The sequence below is a fragment of the Bradysia coprophila genome, unplaced genomic scaffold (assembly GCF_014529535.1).
Source record: "Bradysia coprophila strain Holo2 unplaced genomic scaffold, BU_Bcop_v1 contig_248, whole genome shotgun sequence".
Taxonomy (NCBI): Eukaryota; Metazoa; Arthropoda; class Insecta; order Diptera; family Sciaridae; genus Bradysia; species Bradysia coprophila.
In genome coordinates this window covers 1,156,959-1,176,509 of record NW_023503509.1, presented here as the reverse complement: position 1 = coordinate 1,176,509, position 19,551 = coordinate 1,156,959, and the positions used below count along the sequence as shown (strand labels likewise).

At 34.6% G+C, this 19,551-nt stretch overlaps 2 protein-coding genes across 7 annotated transcripts; one reads left to right on the top strand and one right to left on the bottom strand.

Annotated features, from left to right (window-relative positions):
- Positions 1 to 2,646, bottom strand: LOC119078261. 5 transcript variants are annotated; one of them, XM_037185758.1, is made up of 6 exons: positions 2,480 to 2,645; positions 1,680 to 1,883; positions 1,529 to 1,613; positions 1,199 to 1,450; positions 1,033 to 1,139; positions 1 to 751 (listed from the first exon to the last, which is right to left on the bottom strand). In XM_037185758.1, exons 2-6 carry the CDS (start codon positions 1,723 to 1,725, stop codon positions 288 to 290), a joined length of 954 nt encoding a protein of 317 aa, XP_037041653.1. In that variant the 5' UTR covers positions 1,726 to 1,883; positions 2,480 to 2,645; the 3' UTR covers positions 1 to 287. The 5 variants fall into 5 exon arrangements, with proteins under 5 accessions (XP_037041653.1, XP_037041651.1, XP_037041652.1 ...); XM_037185756.1 differs by having other exon boundaries at positions 1,529 to 1,883; positions 2,480 to 2,646; XM_037185757.1 differs by having other exon boundaries at positions 1,199 to 1,447; positions 1,529 to 1,883; positions 2,480 to 2,646.
- Positions 2,647 to 6,034: 3,388 nt separating this feature from the next.
- LOC119078256 (sprouty-related, EVH1 domain-containing protein 1) lies at positions 6,035 to 16,844 on the top strand. Of its 2 annotated transcripts, none has more exons than XM_037185750.1 (9): positions 6,035 to 6,238; positions 8,807 to 8,984; positions 9,055 to 9,223; positions 10,190 to 10,257; positions 11,004 to 11,067; positions 11,138 to 11,447; positions 11,517 to 11,720; positions 14,620 to 14,700; positions 14,769 to 16,844. In XM_037185750.1, exons 1-9 carry the CDS (start codon positions 6,216 to 6,218, stop codon positions 14,806 to 14,808), a joined length of 1,137 nt encoding a protein of 378 aa, XP_037041645.1. In that variant the 5' UTR covers positions 6,035 to 6,215; the 3' UTR covers positions 14,809 to 16,844. The 2 variants fall into 2 exon arrangements, with proteins under 2 accessions (XP_037041645.1, XP_037041646.1); XM_037185751.1 differs by having other exon boundaries at positions 6,044 to 6,238; positions 10,235 to 10,257.
- Positions 16,845 to 19,551: the final 2,707 nt, after the last annotated feature.

The window sequence follows — 19,551 nt, the reverse complement described above, 5'->3', positions numbered from 1 at the left end:
TTCACTTGGCCAAACATTTCTATTTTTCTGATTTCCGTTTGGTGATAACCATTTTCTCAATGTTGCATTGTTCATCTTTTAGAAAAAAAAGCATAGCACTCTCTAGCAGCGGCAACGCACAAATTAAGCTAAACAGTGAGCCGTACAAAAGGTCGTTTGGGTTTCGACATTTTTTAGACTGTGCTTCATAACAATCACCTCACACTTTCACTTTCAGGAAACTCATTCTTTGGCATTGCCGGAAAGTGCTATGAAAAAAATGCAATAATTTACTTGATTTGCTGCAACTAAGACACATCTTCATCAGCCACAACCTCATCCAATGTATGAAGCCAATTGAATATCATCATATTTCTATCGTATTTACTCAGCGGTTTACCACGTTCCTTTTCTATGTCTTGAATCGTTAGATTCTTGGTCATATTCAACGAGATCTTTTTCTTAATTATGTCGGCATTAATTTGCTGCTGCTTCTTCGACACCTGTGCCGGTTCTGTATGCGTGTCGTTCGGTACATTGGGATTGGCTGTTGAGGTATTATTATTATTGTTCGTTGTTTTTGCAATAGTAGACGGAACAATCAGTTCGGTTGGACCGGGACCTTTGTAGTAACTGGCCGCTACCGCCTCCAAACGATCCAAATTGAATTCACTTTGCGATAAACGATCCAATGCTCTGTATGTGGTCAACAATCGCCGTCGAATGTAATTTTGGCGAACTTTTTTATTCACCGATCGAATCAGGTCAGCAGCTGAAAAAGATGGGATGTGGTCGTTATACCATGGTAGGTTGTTGCAGCACAACGCATAAAAAAGGTAGTGCAAAAGAGAAAAGCACGACTTAGTGAGAGAATTTCATACGTTTACTCTCTCAAAATTTGCTCTCTTTTGCACTAAGTTTTTTATGCAGATTGGGCAGATTGGCTTCAAATGAAGAAGGAAACATGTGGCATCAAGCATGAAATCCCTTTCTACATTTTTCTTTAGAATCGTAAGGGTCATTAAGGCGACACATATATAAGCATATACTAACCAGTAAAAGCTGGTGGTGGTGTACTGGTCGTCAATTGTGATGTAGACGCCGGCCCACCGTGTGGAGAAGGAAGTTGCGATGTTGAAGCTAGTTCACCAACAGCGACCCTGTACAAATTATTGTTAAAATATTGTTGTGTCCTTCACATACCCTGCTTCATAATTACCATGTCGAACAAGACCGTGACGCATGTTCCAATCTTGATGGATTGTCTAACATATATCCACATCGTTGCAGTGAGTTTAGTGCTAATTCGGATACTGTATGCCGCAACTGATTCGTGCCTTCTGTTTCTGGACCCGGTAATTGTGTTATATCGCTAGTGCTAAAACTTTTCTGTATTCCTAAGGCCTTGGACAGTGCCGCACAGCTTCGAATCAAATCGTTTCCCTCTTCGAACCACATGATCTCGGACCTACTAAATTCGTTTCCGAAAATGTTCGTTCAAACTTTAAATCAACACCAAAAATTTGGCAAGGAAAAGAAATTTATCTACCGATTGGCCTTTTGGTCGGGATTCGGGCTGGGACCTCGATATTCCTTAAATGTGACCAGTCGATGTTTGCCAAACGAGTCGGCAGCTGATGATACCGAGAATAGTGATAAATCTGTAGTAACACTTTCAGTATCGGATTTTGTTAACATACGACATGATACGGATAAAGCATGCGGCATTGGTTTTTGGGTGGTCATTTTTATTTGGCTATATAGTGTCTCGCGCCTCTTTCTTTAATTTCAGTATAACGAACGATGATTTTGATGATTCTATACAAGGAGCTAACGTGCTTTGCAATGGTGTAAAAGTGTGACACGCACTATAAGCTAATTACTGTGACTGGATGTGTGGCGAGCTGAATTTAGAAAGAAAAATCAATTATTTAGACCATCAGGTGTGTATGTTGTGTGGCACAAAGGCATGAATGATAGAGTTAATAGTTTTTGTTTTTGGAAAGTAAAAGCATAATTCCCTTAACTACCCTTTGTCATATTTAATACACTTTATTGTGTGATTGTCTATTTCCACAACCGAATAATGAGAATGACAATAAAAACTAGCGTTTGCGCAGTGCTAAACTTATGCACGAACCCCTGACTGTTCGTTAGATTTCATTCATAAAATTCACTAAACTGAGGATGTGATAATTTTATCGATTTTCGAATGAAAATAAATTTTTATTTTCTCTAAACATATAAATACGCATCATCATCATCGGTGCGGCCGGACATGATGAACGATAAAATGTCTATGCTTGTTGTTGAGACTAGACTTTTATCAAACCAAACTGAATGTATTTGTCTAGACGAGAAATTATGAAGCAAAAATCCTTTCTAAATTAGGTCAAAAGTAAGATGAAATGAAAGACAGAAAAAACAACAAGAAGGAAGCTCTTCGCAACTTAAACCAAAAATGAAGCGAAAAACCTGTTCACAATATATCGATATTAACCTTCACCAGTTGGACGATCGTTTTCACTGTTTAGTGATTTTGATTCCGTGACTTTGTTAGGGAAATTCCGTTTAATTTTCACTGGAATGCCGACACATTTTCAAAGATTGTTTTTACTGCGACCGAAAATGTTACGCCTTCTCGTGACAGCGAGAAAACGAATGAAGCGCAATGGTGAAAATCGAAGAATGGAGTGTGAAAAGGGAAAGAATTAACCCTAAAATGGATGTGCGGATGTGGGTGACTGTTTTATTGGAGAAAATTTTATGGTCAGACTACATAGGAGTCATCAAACTCTCTCAGCCCAAGCCGTTTTCATTCTTCTAAATTTTTTTTGGCTGTTTAAATTTCACAATCAGTAAAGAATTAGATTCATAGACGGTAGCATTTCCAATGTAATTATCGAGTCAACTTCTACCAAAGCATTTTAATGATACAAAATCTAATACTTCATTACCTTTGACATGCATTTTACCAAGGTTCTGTCAGAACCTTGCATTTTGCTATGTATAAAACCAAAGCACCTAGCAGGGTAATAAAGTTTTTTACACGTCAAATAAAGTAGTATTTTGATACCATTAATACCATTAGCAGCCTTAATGGTAATTTTGCAATGACAATAAGAAAAAAAAGGTATGGAAATATTCGCATACTTCGATTAAAGTACTACTTTATTTTTTTCTATTACCATGCTAGGTGCTTTGATAAAACATTAGCCAAATCGTATTTCGAATTTGTTGGATATCACTTGATAGTAATTCATGTCGAGTGAATCATCATAAAGGTCAGAAAGAATTGTAAGATGTCTTGAAAATTGTCGAAGGTCACTCACAAATAAACACCAGAAAAGGATACTCTATGTTTTTTATTTGTAGTCCGAACATCGTTTAATATCAGTAAGAGGAGCCAATTATCACAATCTGCTAACAGGTTATGGGCTAGGGTGGTTTTAAGGTTAAAGAACACTGTTCATTGCAATTTATGATAGGTTACAATCATACCTATCAGGAAAAAAAGAGTTTTTGAAAATCTGATTTACTCATTTATTGTGAGAGTTAAATGGAACCTAAAATACATTTATAGATAATAAATTTTATTCCAATTTTTCGACGGTGGTAATGTTCTCAAAATAGAGGCTACATTACCGCGTTGTATCGCCAAACTTATTCTTTGAATGAAATAGCTGGTCGCTCGCTTTTCATGTGTTTTTTCAGATATCTTAGATTGAAAATTGGTTCAGATTAGCCGGAGAATGGGCAGAAAAATACGTAAATTCGCAGATTTTTTCAAGGCGTGAATAGAAATCGAAATTGTGAGTAAAAGTTCAAATATGAGAAACCTTGGTCGAGTGGACGTCAAGTTTGACTATTTTTGGGAGGTCTGCCGACGGTTCTTCGTGCATATCTTGTGAAATATAAAGTGAAAGGTATTGACTCTACAAGTAGGCTACACATGATTTGTAACAATCGGTTCATGGGATCGTTAGTTATATGTCTCGCAGTGAGTGATATTTGGGCTACTCAGCAGAATGATGGGCTATACATTTCGCAAATAAATCCAGCTAAATACCAAAATATCAGCATTTTGTTTTCTAAGCCTAATTAAGTCTAGCCAACAGACATAGGCACAGTAGTCGAAATAATTGACCAATTGGTTTTTTATGCTATACTTATATCAAGTTACATGATCACTTTTCAAATAACAGTTATTTCGACTGTTGTATGCCTATGAGTCTGCTGAAATTGAATTCCCTAAATTCTTCAAAATTCTTAAATTTAGTAATATTGAGAATTGAAGAATTTCTTAAAATTCTTCAAATTTTCTAAAATCTCTTAAATTTAGGAGATTTCAACTATCAAAATTCCTGCAAATTTTTTAAATTTCTTGGAAATTCTTAATAATTCTCAGAATTTCTGACGAACATTCCCTACGATAGGCTATGTCTGCTAGTGATTGTCTTTGAGGTAAATTTTCTTTGATATCATTACAGTTTAAACAGTCCATTGAAAAGCGCAACGAGGTACACAATATTGATACAGCCTTGAGCATATATCGCCAATATCTTGCTTTGATCCAAACATTTTTAACATCCACAATAATATTGTGGATGTTGAAAATGTAAAAAGGCAGTTAGGACAACGCTAATCCAGACACCTAAATCTTATTCAATTTTACGTTTAGGAGATAAGATAAAAACAATGTGCCAATGAAAACATTCTAAAATTTAAGATGAAAAATATCTGAAATAGTATTTTACATGACTAGGGATAAAAAGATGAAAAGTAGAGTTTTCATGTGAATTTTGTTGATCCAAGGTGAAGCCGAGGTCAATAAACACACGAAAACGAGCCTTTTCATTTTTATCCCGAGTTATGTAATGGTTTTTACGTGTTACGGTGCGGCATGTTTCATTTTCATTTACATTGCCTAATCACGTAAAGCATTGTACCTACGAGGTTCCAAGTTGTTATTTGACAAGTGGGGAATACAGCCCTCCCCTTCGGGTCGGGCTGTAACACCCCACTTATCAAATAAAAAACTTGGAACCTCGGAAGTAATATACTATTACATGCTAAGGACGTCGAAAGAAGTGCTTAAAACATGAAAAGTACGGTTTTCGACGCATGTAGCATGTAAAATATTTGAAAATTCTACACATTTCAAAATGATTGAACAATTGAATTTCAACAATCAATAAATGTCAAAAAACAGCAATTTTCAGTCGCACATTTAAAACTTCGCGCCGCAATCTTTCAATAGTTTTGCAAAGTGTCGTACCTTGGATTTTTCAGCTATTTTTCCTTTATGGTAGCCTCACAACAATACCCTCTCTAGCAACCAAACTACTTTTATTAAGGTGATGAAAGAATCAAGTAAGCTTTTAAATTTACATGTACATTACAGCGTAGTCAGTCAAAATGTAGAATAGTGTTTGTAGAATACATAGAAATAAGGTGTGAATTTGACACAGAGAGCTGGGAGTTTGTTTGCTAGAGAGAGTATTGCTCACAGTCATCCGTTTTCATTTCGTTTAGCTTCCGTGTATGTGACAGTTGTCCTTTCAAACAATGTGCGATATAATGCCATCTGTCATGTACACGGAGGCAAAACTGAATTAAAACGGATGACTATGAATTCAGACTTAGTAAACTATTCGTTACCACATTGAGATTGAATGGTGTGGACAAGAAGCTGTGACTGATTTTCGCGATTTTCGCCAAAGCGGTAACGGACAGTACCAAACTTTAGAAATTTTTGTTTTGTTAGGTTGAACTTTCTTGTACACACTGTTTTTTTACCAGCATTTGAAGCGCAATTTACAAAACAGTTGGTATTCATATCGGTTAAAGATGTTGCATTTTTCATCGAGATTACATTGATTGTCACCTTCTGTTAGGGAAATAAACAAAAAACATTCACTTCAATTGATATGGAAAAAGATTTTGGTCTGAACATCACCATCAATCGGTAAAAGTAAATAAATATTTTGATGTTGAAATGAACACTCAAAACCAAATAAATTTGTAGCATACGAAGTGTCAAAATGAACAATGTGCAGCACTCCAAGTGTCAAAATCGAGCTTGTGACTGAGTTTTTTTTTTGGTGATTTTCAGTGGTTTTGCGAGGTTTCTCCGATACATTTTCGATACATAAGCTGATGTCTTTATGCTATAAAAATGGTGAAAACAGTGTCATTAAGACGATTCGAAATTAGGATATTTGATTTTTCAAATCATGACAGAGCGAATGACTGAAGAGTAAGTACTTTTTTTTCCTTGTTAGACTCTCATGTGTGAAATGTACCATTCATCGGCTGTGATGGTTTTTTTTTCTTCGTCAATGGTCTCATTCAGACAATATTTAAAATCCATCACAGACACGATCAATGCAACGAGTATTTTCTGCTCCCCCCACAAATCGATCATAATCCTTTAATTGTTCATTGAAAACATTTATTGGTAACACACAAAAAAAATTGTATCAATAAACTTGAAATGAAAAGAAAATTTTCATTGGCAAAAGGAGGGGTGTGCTTGATGCGCCACCAATACTTGATTCGTTCAACTAACGTGTTGGTTGATTTAATCAATGAACATCATCCATTCATTTCTTCGTTTCATATTATCCCACATCGACCTCGAAATTCAAGTCAAACAAGCGAATTCCCATTCAGAAAATTTTTAGTTTCAATGTTAAATAGTTTTATTCATGAAATGTACACTTTTTTTGCGCTTTTGTAAACGAAAATATGGCTTTGCAGATTATGTAGAATTGTAGTCCCAATTTTTTTTAAATTGTTGAATGAATTGTTTGATTGAAAACAAATTCTTCGTTTTTTTTGTTAATTATTATTGTTTGACACAAGAGAATTGGTATTTTGTGTATTTTATTTCTTTGATGATTTTTCTCTTCAGTTCGATGTGTGGTCGATAAACATTTTTCATTGAATGAGACCAAAATTTTTCTGTGTATGGGTTTAAAGCCTAATTGAACAAAATTAGTAAAACAAACATGAGATATGTATGTCGTCGATCTGTCTCAGTACGTTATTATACTCTCTTTATTGATAAAATAGATCTCTCCTTCCAGACAAAAAAAAACGAATTTTCGTGTTTTTTGTCTTCCTTTTTTATTTTGCGATTTGCAAAGCGATTGTTTGACTAAATTTATCGTAAATAAATTCGGACTTTTGAGTGCTCGTTTGAGTGTTTAATATTGCACTTTACTTGCTACAATTGGCTAAATTTAATCATTTTGCAGAGCATGTTTATTGCTTTTTTCAGAAACGAAATCAATAAGATGATCAATTGATTTCCTAAAAAGTCTTTTTGAAATTGCGAATTACGAACAAGGAAAAACAATAATAGTAATCACATTTTATCGAGTAATATAGTCGATTGATATTGATCGCTCCAGACAGTGCATCCAAGTAAAATAACTTGACAAAACAAACTCTTTAAATTCGGAAAATATTTGAGCGTTTAAGTTAAGTGGAATTATTTAGACCATTTCGATTTTATTTGATCGACTCATATTCATTTTACTGTGCAGCGAAATTACCGTTCTATGATATTTATACCACGTTGAGTGGGGTCCTTCCACTCGTCACATTTGCGAATTTTGCACGAGTCTGCGAATCACGAAATTTTGTTTTGTTTATAACAAATGTGTGTGTGAGCGTGTGGGATGAGTAAAAAGACTAGATAAGAGCAATATATAGGATTTTGTGTGAATCAAAAGGTTTTTTAATCGTCCATATATAATTCAATTAATTGTAATTAACGTTTCACAGACAGCCATGTGAAAATTGGAATTTTGTTTATAACACCCCAGACAATTAATTCCGTGTAGGTTAGCAAGGACATGGGGGATTGTTATTTTGTCGTTGGTTCATTGAATACATTTTCTGTTTATTATTTCTATCAATTGCGACCACTACCACTTCCGTTACGTTCATTGCGGGAGCTGGAGTGATGTGAACTTAAAAACTGTTGATTAGTTTAGAATTTTAGATGCCAAATTTTAGGAAAGAATGAGACATTTTAGCTTTAACCTGTCACAGACGGCAAGCATATTAAAAGTTTTACTATTCAAACTTTTACTTCATTTGATCGAAGATTTTAAGGGATTGATTTCAGAAATCTTTTACTTCATTTGTTTTGATCATGATTTTTGCTATATAAGGCCTCATTAGTCCGAGCTTGTCGTTTATTATTACTGTCGTTGTCGATAACAGATGACAACAGTCTGTAACAGGTCAATTTAACTTTGTGAGTTTTATTCTACCATCCTAACTTTTGCCATTTCTTTTCTATTTCTTTTTTATTGCCAACATCGATACCATAACTTAACAGATTTCTAGCCGCAACTTCTTTAGCTCCTGAAACGTTTGAGAAAGTGCATGTAAAATGATACAGCCAATTTGCTATTCGATAGTTTCCAGTCGATCATAAGGCTTGATTTCCACTTACCAAAAAAAATACTCCGTCTGAGAGACAAAATTGATTTTTTGTTCAATTTTTGCTTTGTTTACTTGACAGTTTGCTCTCTCACGACTCTCACACGGAGTGCTTTTTGTTGAGTGGAAACCAAACTTAAAGATTGACTATAAAATTGTGAAAAGATCCGATTTTCGATCGTAATAGAAAACGACAGCATCAACATCCCACAGTCCACAACTGGGCTGTTGGCAAATGAATAGTTATTTGATTCACTCGCTAGAAATCATCAAAACATTCTCATAACTGAATTTTTATAGCTGCAAACGAGCACTTAGGATTAGCCCACATTATTAACATGACATCGCTTTGTTTTCCATTTTTCAGTGACTACCTAGTTAAAGTAAGAGCGCAGGTAATGACACGGGACGAGAGTACTGAAGGCTGGTTGCCTTTGGCTGGGGGTGGTCTAGCAAATGTTTCCATTCGGAAAAGGGCTAGACTACCCCCAGATGTCGGCGGACATGAATATATTATTTATGGACAAAGAATCTCTGACCAAACAGTAAGCGAACTGAAATTTTCGTGTAAATTTTCAGCAAAATTCTTTACTCAATCTTCACCAATATCCGCAGGTTATACTTAGTTGTGTCATTAACCGAGATTTACAGTACTTCAAAGTCATGCCAACGTTTCATCACTGGCGAGCTGGCAAGCAACGAAACGGATTAACATTTCAAACAGCTGCCGACGCCAGAGCCTTCGATAAAGGGATAATTCGAGCTTATGACGATCTTATTGACGGTAAGTTATTTGTTATGCAGACGTTTTGTGTGCAGGAAAGTATTTCTTTTGAAAGCATGATTCCATATTTCCGAAATGATATTAATTAAGTAGACGAATACTTCTGTCGATTCGAGTCTTGATAACCATTCGCAGTCGGCTGTCAAACCTGTAAGCAACAGAAATGACGAAAGTAAGAGATTTAAGGCAGGCTAATTGTGCATGTTGAAACTATTGAAGCAAAAGATATTTTATTGCCTATCCCATGCGAAAGTTGCCAATTACATGGCAGTTTACCCCCTGCGAAAGTGATCCATTACAAGAAAAAATATTTTAATTTGACGAGAGTTCCTTTGTGATGATCAACTTTTGAATGGGGGTAAACAATAAACCAGGATACACTGGATGCTGCTGCGTAATTCATTAAATCGGAAACAAACTTGTGACACATTCACAAGAGTGTTTGTGAGCAACTTGCTTCGGTAACTCCGACTGGCCTAGGAGTGAAAAGAGTGTGCAGTCGTGATACTGCTCTTTCTGCCCTGTCTGTCCAAGACAACATCAAGTAGACTTACTGCCCACATAAATATCGATTTCCGGTGATCTTTATGTTCCTCATTTTCTGTTGTCATTGCATTTACCATGTGTGTTGTACGTTACGTACGCATTTATGACTGAATCCTGGATGTCCCAATGTTGTATTTATGTTGTTTATAATATTGCTTGAATAGAGAGCCTTTTTTAAACATATTGTTTGTTTCCTTTGTTTTTGCCTTTCATAATTGGAACTATATTGTTTCCTGGTAAGTCATACTTTTCAACACTATAAACACGTTACCGATAAATATATTTTTTTTTGTTAATTTTTAAATTCTTTCTTTTGATTCCGTTGTGCGTAGTTGATCTTAGTGAATTTGATTTGGACGCGCCAATGGCGCTGACACATCGCGTTCGAAAAATATAAATTTTGTTTTCTGATTATTCAAGGCTTAAATCCAAATTGGTCATCACCATACAAATATGGAAATCAAGTTGGTGAAGATGACGTTTTCATGGTAAGTAATTCAGTTAACAATTTCAAAATTTCAATTCTGTTCCGGGTGTAAGGATTCAGTGTGTTGGGAAACGAAGATTGTCTTTGCGACAAATATTCAATGAAGTTTCTGTCAAACCTGATTGAGTCTGAGGCCTGTGATGGTCGAAGTTTTTTGATATTCGGAATGATGAGAAGCTGGCCCGAATTTTCCTGGTTTGAAATGGCCCGATGAATTTGAAGTCCATCCGAATAGGATCGGAGAAAAACTCAAAATATCCAAAAAATTTGAGCGGCGTGAAAGTAGCTCCAAACAAAAAAGCGCGGGAAAATCAAATATTCATGTCAAAAATTAGTCCAGTCGAAGCAGGATCGAAGAATTTGAAATCCGCCCTCACATCTTTAGTCTGAAAGTCTTAATCATAATGGCGAGTTATAAGATTTCTTAATCTGGGACAACAGTTCGGACGTTAAAGACTCTGTCTGGGTCCAAAATTATTTTTATCAATTCGTTGCGATTTCTGAAGACTTACGTTGTTTTAACGGTATTCCACACTTCGCGTTTTGCTGCATTTGATTGAACACTTAGGTCTTCTAATGGTTGACCCTTTCTCAATTTAGGGCGATGCCATCTTTTGGCATATAAGCCGTATGAGACGGAAAGAACTTCGATATCCTTACTCCAGAACTTTCTCTATGACTCTCCACGATTATTGCACATATTTTGATCAATCTGAAGGCGCTGCAATAAATTCAATTCCATTTCAGACTTTAGATCTACCAATCGAACCATCAGAATCTCGTTCCAGTTCTGAAGCTAGTGGAAGTCAAAGTAAGTGTTTCGCAGCTGAGTTCCATTTCTGAGCGGAAGGCATTAATGGTGTTTTATGATCTCCATCTAGAAAATAGCGACAAGCAACAAATAATTCATATCATATCGAGTGAAAAAACACCCCAACCGACACCATCATTATCGAATACAAACAACACCGAACAACCAAATGCAACCATTGTTCCGGGTGATAACTATTCTTATGTTCAATTGACTGCTGTGCATGAATACAATTATCCGGTTGTGGACGAACCCGTCGGAGCCGTAATGAATGCTCGACGAGGATCAACATGCAGCTTAAAGAAACGTAGCGCTTTAGATATGGCTGAACAACATATTATCAAGGAGCCGACGATACATAAAAGTAGAGTGCGATGCAGGTAAAAACGAACGGAATTGAAATATTGGTTTGGTCAGGTGGACTTAACACCGTCACATTTTGCCAACAGATATTGTCAAGAGTTTTACACGGAAGAATGGAACGGAAAAGCCGCTTACTGTGAATTCGCTCCAGATTGTTTTAAAAATGGTTTAGAACAAATTAGTGGAATGATGTGCGCCAGATGTATGCTGTATCACTGTATGAGCGATGCCGAAGGAGATACCACGCAACATCCATGCGAATGTGTTTGCGAAAATGGTTGCACAAGACGGTAAGTTTGGTTCTGTTTTCGGATTTAATTTTCGCTTTTCGATGATGGTGCCTGGGTTGTAAGAGTGATTTTCCCGCAGTCACAATTCAGTAGCAATTGTAGGTCTGGGCTCCGAGGGAATAAGGACGATGACTAACTTAGAATGTCCCTCGGAATGTCCTTAAACTCTAATCGAATTGGTCAGGCTTCTATTTTGTTCAATTTCTCACAATCACTTATGTGACTCAAGTGGCTCATTCTTTGCAATGAGAGTACATTTATATGCAAGCTTGATTCCGTATAAGAGAGATGAGAGAGCAGTTTTGGTAAACGATTAGATAAAATCAAGTTTTCACTTGGAGCTGAAATGTCCACGGAAGACCAATGGTAAATAGCAATTACGAAAACACAAAATTACAAAATCTAATTTGCACGTTATGTAGCGCAATGCGTTCAAACTAATTAACTAATGAAGTAAAAGATTTATCGTCTGCAGTTTTCATCCATAATAAGTACAAGATTCTCGTTCAATCAGTTAAAATTTGTTAGACTAAAAGAACTAAAAGATTCGATAAATATACGGGGTGATGAAGACAGATGGCAAGTGAACGGTTAAAGCTAATGAAGTACCAATTTTGTACCTTGAAAAACACTAAAATTCTAGCATATATTGCCGGTTCTGAAGCCAGTGGTGAATTGTCATACTTCATACAGTTTGAACGAATGTTATCTAAACAAATAGCGAGGGATGATCATACATTTCAGCGGCAAATGATCTTCAAAAAATTGCAAATCTTCAGACGATTCCCAGATGATTTCTTTCGAATGTCAGGTGGTTTTTCCTTTCAAGTGCTTTCTTGCCTGTACATTTCTGGCGTTTTCAGAAGAGGATTTTAGTTAGTTTTCTTCAAAATATTGCCCACTTCAACAGTCATTTACTTTACATGCTTTTGTTTTCCCTAGGGTCGAAAGTGGCTTATTACACACCAAGGGATAACAAGAAATTTGGTTTAGGTTTCAAGATCATGTAATAGTATTTTATCTGTCTAGAACGATAATCTCGAGCTTATCACTCTAGGGAGTTTTTGTTTATCTCGATATATCTGTTCTCGACAGATAAAATATGATATGCACCTATTGCTAGAATGTTATTTTGACGTGTAGGCATTATGGCCCACGCCTTCGGCTAGGGCAATAATGTCCTACACGTCAAAATATCAATCTTGGCAACAGGTGCATAATATTTATTACACGACTAGGGATAAAAAGATGAAAAGTAGAGTTTTCATGTGAATTTTGTTGATCCGAGGCGAAGCCGAGGTCAATAAACACACGAAAACGAGACTTTTCATTTTTATCCCGAGTTATGTAATGGATTTTACATGCTGAGGGCGTCGAAAGAAGTTCTTAAAACACGAAAAGTACGGTTTTCGACGCATGTAGCATGTAATATATATTACACACTTGTCACGAAGAAGTCGAGGCTTGCCGAGACTGATAGTGACAAGTGTTTACTCTATTTTATCACATAAGCGAAAACGAGACAACAACATAGAACTGAAGTGTAATTTTTGAATTATTCTTCTAGTTAAATAATTTTGACAGCCGAACATCGCGCGTATGTGATAAAATTCATTACATCACTCTGGATAAAAAGATGAAAAGTAGAGTTTTCGTGTGAATCCGAGGAGTAGCCGAAAACATGTGTCGAAAACCATAATTTTCATGTTTCAAACACCACTTTCGATGCACTCAGAAATTCTGAGTCAGAATGCAAAATCCATTACATAGCTCGGGATAAAAGCTGAAAAGTCTCATTTTCGTGTGTTTATTGACCTCGGCTTCGCCTCGAATCAGCAAAATTCACACAAAACTCTACTTGTGAACTATTTATCCCTTGTTATGTAAATAACTATAACATGACAAGGGATAAAAAGTTGAAAAGTACAGTGTTCGTGTGAAGTTTTCATTTTTATCCCGAGTTGTGTAATGGATTTTACATGCTGTGGAGTCCCAAACCAATTCTCTTGTATATAACATTTTTAAGGAAATTCTCTTGTTTTCCTAGTGATGTAATTCGTCACTTTCCACTCTAGTCAGTTTATCACCTCAGATGTAATTGGAGCCTTTACAGCTTAGCAGCTTTCCGCTATTTCCCCAAATTTTCCATCAGCAGATGGCAATTTCTCAATGCAAACTATCCTACACTTGTTCATGGAACGTTTTGCTGCTGTCTTGTGTAAGAGGCTAGCGGAAGCAACTGAAGATGGTCAGTCCACTCTGACCAGTGACCGCCGTTAGTTCTCGAGGTCGAAACAGCTTTTCTTTCTTCTTTTTTGTCACTTTACGTGATGTGTGGGCAAGGGAAGAGCTATAGCTCTGTTTGTCGTTCCGAAGGATAGTTTCTTTGTGATTTAGTGAATGTGAAAAAGGAGTCCTGTTTTGGTTTGTGTGCAGATGTCCGGTTCTTGCAATTTGCGCCCCTGAGCTTTTCGTCTCAGGTTAAGCAAAATTGGCATGTGCGAAGAAACGTTATGTTGACCTCAGGAAAAAAGTAGGAACGCAGAGCGTAACGGAATGGGAGATTGGAAATAATAGGAGACTATGCACCTCTACCCAAATTGTTTGTGCATAATCCAGATCGTCAAAATAATCATTGCAACAAGCAAAAAAAAATCCTTTCATCTGCCCAGATCGATAACCTCTATATCCCTCTCCCTCTAGTCCAAAGCTGTTTATCTCAATGTTTTGCACTAGAGGGATAAATTCGAGATTATCTTTCTAGGTAAATGAAAGGATTATTTTGCTTGGGATAAAGGGCTTTTTACATTTAGTTTCGATAAATTCCGGCTAGTTCAAATATCCGATGTTCATAATTATTAATTCCTTTTCATATTCAAAAATTTACTTTTTTTTTCAGTTGGATCGGATTGGCGCTCTTGTCCTTACTAGTTCCATGCCTGTGCTTCTATCCTCCATTACGGGCATGTCACTTATTGGGGTAATTTCTAATCAATTCCAAAGCAATTGTTAAGCTAACCCATAAATTTCTGTTCAATTTTTTTTCAGAATATCATGCGGCATATGCGGCGGACGACACCACAAATAACAAATGTTGTTGTTGTTCGAAATTTTTAAATTAAATTTATTTCTTCGTTCTCCTAAAAATAAAAACGCGCGCGAATTAGATTTTACAATTACGGCATTTTAGATCGGTTCCACTTATGTTTTTAAAAGTGAAATTGTTGTTGAAATAATTATGGGTTCTTTTTTCGGTCCTGATTTTGTAAAATCAATTTCCTCGAACGTGACATCAATCTTATGAACTCTTAAATATAAAATTTAAAAGAAAAAAAATGATCAAAAAAATGGGAAAATATTTAAAATACAAAGAACGAGAAACCAGTTACGGGGTTAGCAAAAGAAAATATGTGTGTGAATAAATCGGGGGGATGATAAATTGTTTTTGTATCTTAATTTTCGTAGCGTATAATAGACATTTTTTGATGCTCAATTTCATTGATTCATTTCATCGTAATTGTTGTTGTATTTTTGTTTTATAAAATGGAAAAATAAATTTGAGAAAAAAAAAAAACAAATCTCCGAAAGAAAGGGAGACAACGTATGCATTGGAGATAAAGCGTCCATCACTCTTCGGGTGGAAAATGTGAAACTCGTCCTCCAATGAAAAACTAATAATAAAAAAGACAAAAAACCATCGAATTCGAATGGTGCGAATTCAGAAGCGTACGGAAGCATATTAAATGCTGAAGACATGAACGCTAAGTCGAAACACACAAAAAAGAGTAAAAAATTGGGAAACCAAGGTTATCGATTCAATGTATGGTCAGTATGTTATGCACTAACCCTTCCAAGAGTGGCGGCTATACTAATAAAATTGTGTTGACTAAAACGATCAATCGATAACCGATACTCTCGTCAAACTAAAAACCGATAGACGAAAAACAAATCAAAAGAAATTTTTAACACTTTTTATGATTTCGTTATCAATCCACAGACGTAGATGAGAGAGAAGAAAATAGTGTCAGTTACACGACGAAGAAGAAGAAAAATAAGAAAAGAAAGCAAAAGAGAAAAAAAAACAGAGTAGAAAAACTAAAACAGACTGAAGCAGATTATTAGATTCTAATTATTTTTTAACTCTATCTATCCTTGAACCAAAATAGAAAAGCGAAAGAATTTTATCATTTATCAAACACATTTTTCGGAACGTAAATAATTGTTCAAAGGGCTCATGAATAATTAGTTATGTTTCTGTATGAAAAAAATTTATTATTTTTCGTTCCAAAAATCTATCCATCTAGCCAAAAAACGCAATCATGCACATTGACCGACCTATATATATATATATATATATATATAAATAAATCGATGAAAATGGAATCGTATCAATCTCAACGAGAAGAAATAATGCGCGAGTTGTCCATGTATTTGATTTTGGAACTTTGAAGGGACAACTATTCTGAGATAAAATTTCCTTTAGAGTTTGATTTCATTACTCGGAAACTCGAAACCCACTTTTGATTCGTATATAATATCATTATACACGGGTCTATTGAAAAAATTTGATTTTATTTTTCTCGTTGGAGATTTTTATTCGATTGATAAAAATAAAATTCCGCGATTAATGACAGTTGATTGGATTTTTTGGCTAAACAAAAAACGGATGAACCTTCCATTTAACGAGAGAAAAATATATAAAACAGAAGAAAAAATATGTAAAACGAAGGCACAGCATAAGAAAATTTAAATTTAAATGGAAAAAATGGTAAAAAAATAAAGTAAAAAAAATTATAAATAAAAATATAAAAAATTGCTTAATATGTGTAAAGTGAAGTAAATATTTATTCAAATTTAAATTAAAAAAGTAAAAATGAAAAAAACAGAAACACAAAATTGCGTATATATAATGTAAATTATATATTTATATTAATGTTAAATAAATAAATAAAAAAAGAGAAGAAAAACATTTAAGAATAAAGATCCCAATATAAAAACCAACAAAAATCCTGTGAAAAGTCACCATTGAAAGAGGTTAGACTGTTTGACATAAAGAAAAAGTGTAAACTGTAAATGTATATATTTTATGAACGGTAAAATCAATATGAAAATTTATTATTATTACAAAAATGAAGAATCTAAATTACAAAACAAAAATCACAAAATGAATGAATTATTTATATAACAAAATATACAAAACAACCACATACACCACCCACTCTTCGACGTTTACAAAATAAAATAAAATTTAACTTTTACCTTTATCGATTTATTAATATTAAATCAAGAATTAACAGAAAGAAAAGTTTTTTTTTCTTTAATTAATTTCTGTTTTGTTTTCGCACAAAATTAATTCAGATAATCTTTCGAAATGTTAAGTTTGATCAAGAAAGTTTTCTTTTATTTACAATTTTTTTTTGCATTTTAGTATTATAAATAATTATACACAAAAACGATTTATATCGAAAGAAGATAAAATTTCTTGAAAATATTTCATCAGCCAATTCGACGTTAACCATTTAATTTATAATTTTCTCATTTAAACTTATTTCTTAAATCAAATAAAAAATTTATTTAAAAGAAATGTCAAACAAAAATCTTAATTTTCTTCCACTTACACCAAGTTCATTAAAAACCATAGAAAAGATATATTTGCGAGACAGAAAATATGGCATTTTGCGTTATAAATAAATTTAAAAAAAAAACAGTTGATCGATTGGATGAAAACAATATTACAAATGAAAATTGAGTACACACATAAAAAAGCAGCTAAAAAAATGGATTTAGAAACAAAAAAGAAAAGAGAGAAAAAAATAAGAAAAGAAAAATTAATTGAGTAAAATAAAATGACTTCTATTTACGAAGATTACTTTATTAATACAAACAATAAAACCAAAAAAAAAAAGATTTTTCATTTTTGAGACGAAGCATGCGACAACCGATTATCTTATTAATCGGAAAATTAACTCAATCGTAAATACAGTTTTTAACATTCAAAAGTATCGACATACTCGTTGTGGAGAAATGAGAGCAGTTGGAGAAATAAGAAATGTATAATATGTCGATACTTATGAATGTTAAAAACTGTAGGAATAGTAGATAACGTCCCTGTGATAACGCTGGTGGAAAAAATATTTTCTTCCCGGAAGCAAAAAAAGTGTAAAACTTACCGTTTTATAAGTACACATTTCCAAGTTCTGGGTTTATATTAACTTCAAATACGTCGACAACAGTGAGTTCTTCCCGGGAGTGTCACTCCAGTGATGCCGCCGAAGGTGAGGGCAAAATATAAGGTCCTAACAATTACGTAAGTTATTTTACTTAATAAACCTCTGCAAGTTTTAAGGGACGATACGCATTCACTCCGTTTTGGTCTTCGTTTTCATAATTCGCAGAAAGAGAATATATTCTCTTTGCGCATGCTCATTATGAAAACGGAGACCAAAATTGAGTGCTTACCACTCATGTCAATAAAGCAATGATTCATTTCCCTTAGTGGGCTTAGTGAGTAAATGTCGCTTCATTTTATTTTTTACACAAAAAGTGATTCTGTCAGAGAAGTCGCGCCGTATATTTTGGATAAGGTAAATACTGATTCAATCGCGCCATATCTTGCTTATGCATAAAATGTTTCATTTCATGTGTCATTTCTCAAAACGTGTATACAAAATAATGATTTCTGTCACGGCAGAGTAAAATAAACCAGGCAAGAGCGGTTCATTTTAAATAAACAGTGACATAAATTGAAAAAAATTATTCGCAAAAAATATAGGGCTACTAGATTATTCAGGTCCCTTGTTAAACATTAAACAATAAACTAATTACCGGCCTCCCCAGATCATGCGCTACACAATGGCATTTTGTTTAATTAAAAACTTTGCAGTCAGAATTCCATTATTTTTCAGTGAATCTGTCAAAGTTGCCCTTTCCGCTTGCGTTTCAGTTTACATTTTCTGTTCAGAAAATCTGACGTTCTCCAATGTTTTCTCGTAAAAAACAGATTTTTTGTGTGCGAGAGAGAGACGCTACAATCGTTTGCAGTACTTCATTTTTTGCGCTCTATTTTTTTGTGAAATAACTTCACGCTGGTAAACAATATACATGAAATTGGCGACAAAGTGAAGTTGGTTCATAACAAAATGTGGGCGTTCTTTGTTAGTAACAATTTTATGACGAAATGTACTAGAAATGTACAAAAATCTATTAAATTTGAGCGTTAGTTCCAAAACATATTTCCCTATAGTGTAACCTCGAGTGTAACTCTATCGTATTTAGAATGATTTGCAGTGCGTTGAGCTATACCAGTAAACATGTACTTATGTTAAGATTTAATCTCAAAACAGTCGACTTCAGGTTGCTATAACAATTGGTTGAATTATTATGAGAAGTCAAATAAAATTTCAGTTAAACAAATTTCTCCAGAAAATTTTACGAATTTGAAGCTCTGAAACCCTCTTTTAAGATCGTGTCGAAAGGATAGGACTTTTTTGCCATTAGTCTTCGGATTGCTAATCTTAAGCCGATAATTATGCACCGCTCTCCATTGTTGAACGTTGAACGCTACAATGGAAAACTCAGTATAGTTATAGATCTTAGCAACTCAAAATTGCTCGTGTGTTTTCGGCTTTTTATAATTTACATTTCCTGTGCCTAACTTTGTCCCATAGGTTGGCAAACCGTATTGCTTTAGCACAGCTTGCAGCTATTTAACCTTTTATAGATAGTTGTCATCTGTTATCGACAACGACAGCAAGAATAAACGACAAGCTCTAACTAATGAGGTCTTATATAGCAAAGAGCATGTTCAAAAAATGAAGTAAAAGATTTCTGA

Coding starts and splice junctions, on each gene's coding strand:
- LOC119078261 (XM_037185756.1), bottom strand. CDS start 1,725: ATGACCACCCAAAAACCAATGCCGCATGCTTTATCCGTATCATGTCGT. Junction 1,451..1,528: donor CCCGACCAAAAGGCCAATCG/GTAGATAAATTT, acceptor AAACGAATTTAG/TAGGTCCGAGATCATGTGGT. Junction 752..1,032: donor ACCACCACCAGCTTTTACTG/GTTAGTATATGC, acceptor CATCTTTTTCAG/CTGCTGACCTGATTCGATCG.
- LOC119078256 (XM_037185750.1), top strand. CDS start 6,216: ATGACAGAGCGAATGACTGAAGA. Junction 11,448..11,516: donor AAAAGTAGAGTGCGATGCAG/GTAAAAACGAAC, acceptor TTTTGCCAACAG/ATATTGTCAAGAGTTTTACA. Junction 11,721..14,619: donor GAAAATGGTTGCACAAGACG/GTAAGTTTGGTT, acceptor TTTTTTTTTCAG/TTGGATCGGATTGGCGCTCT.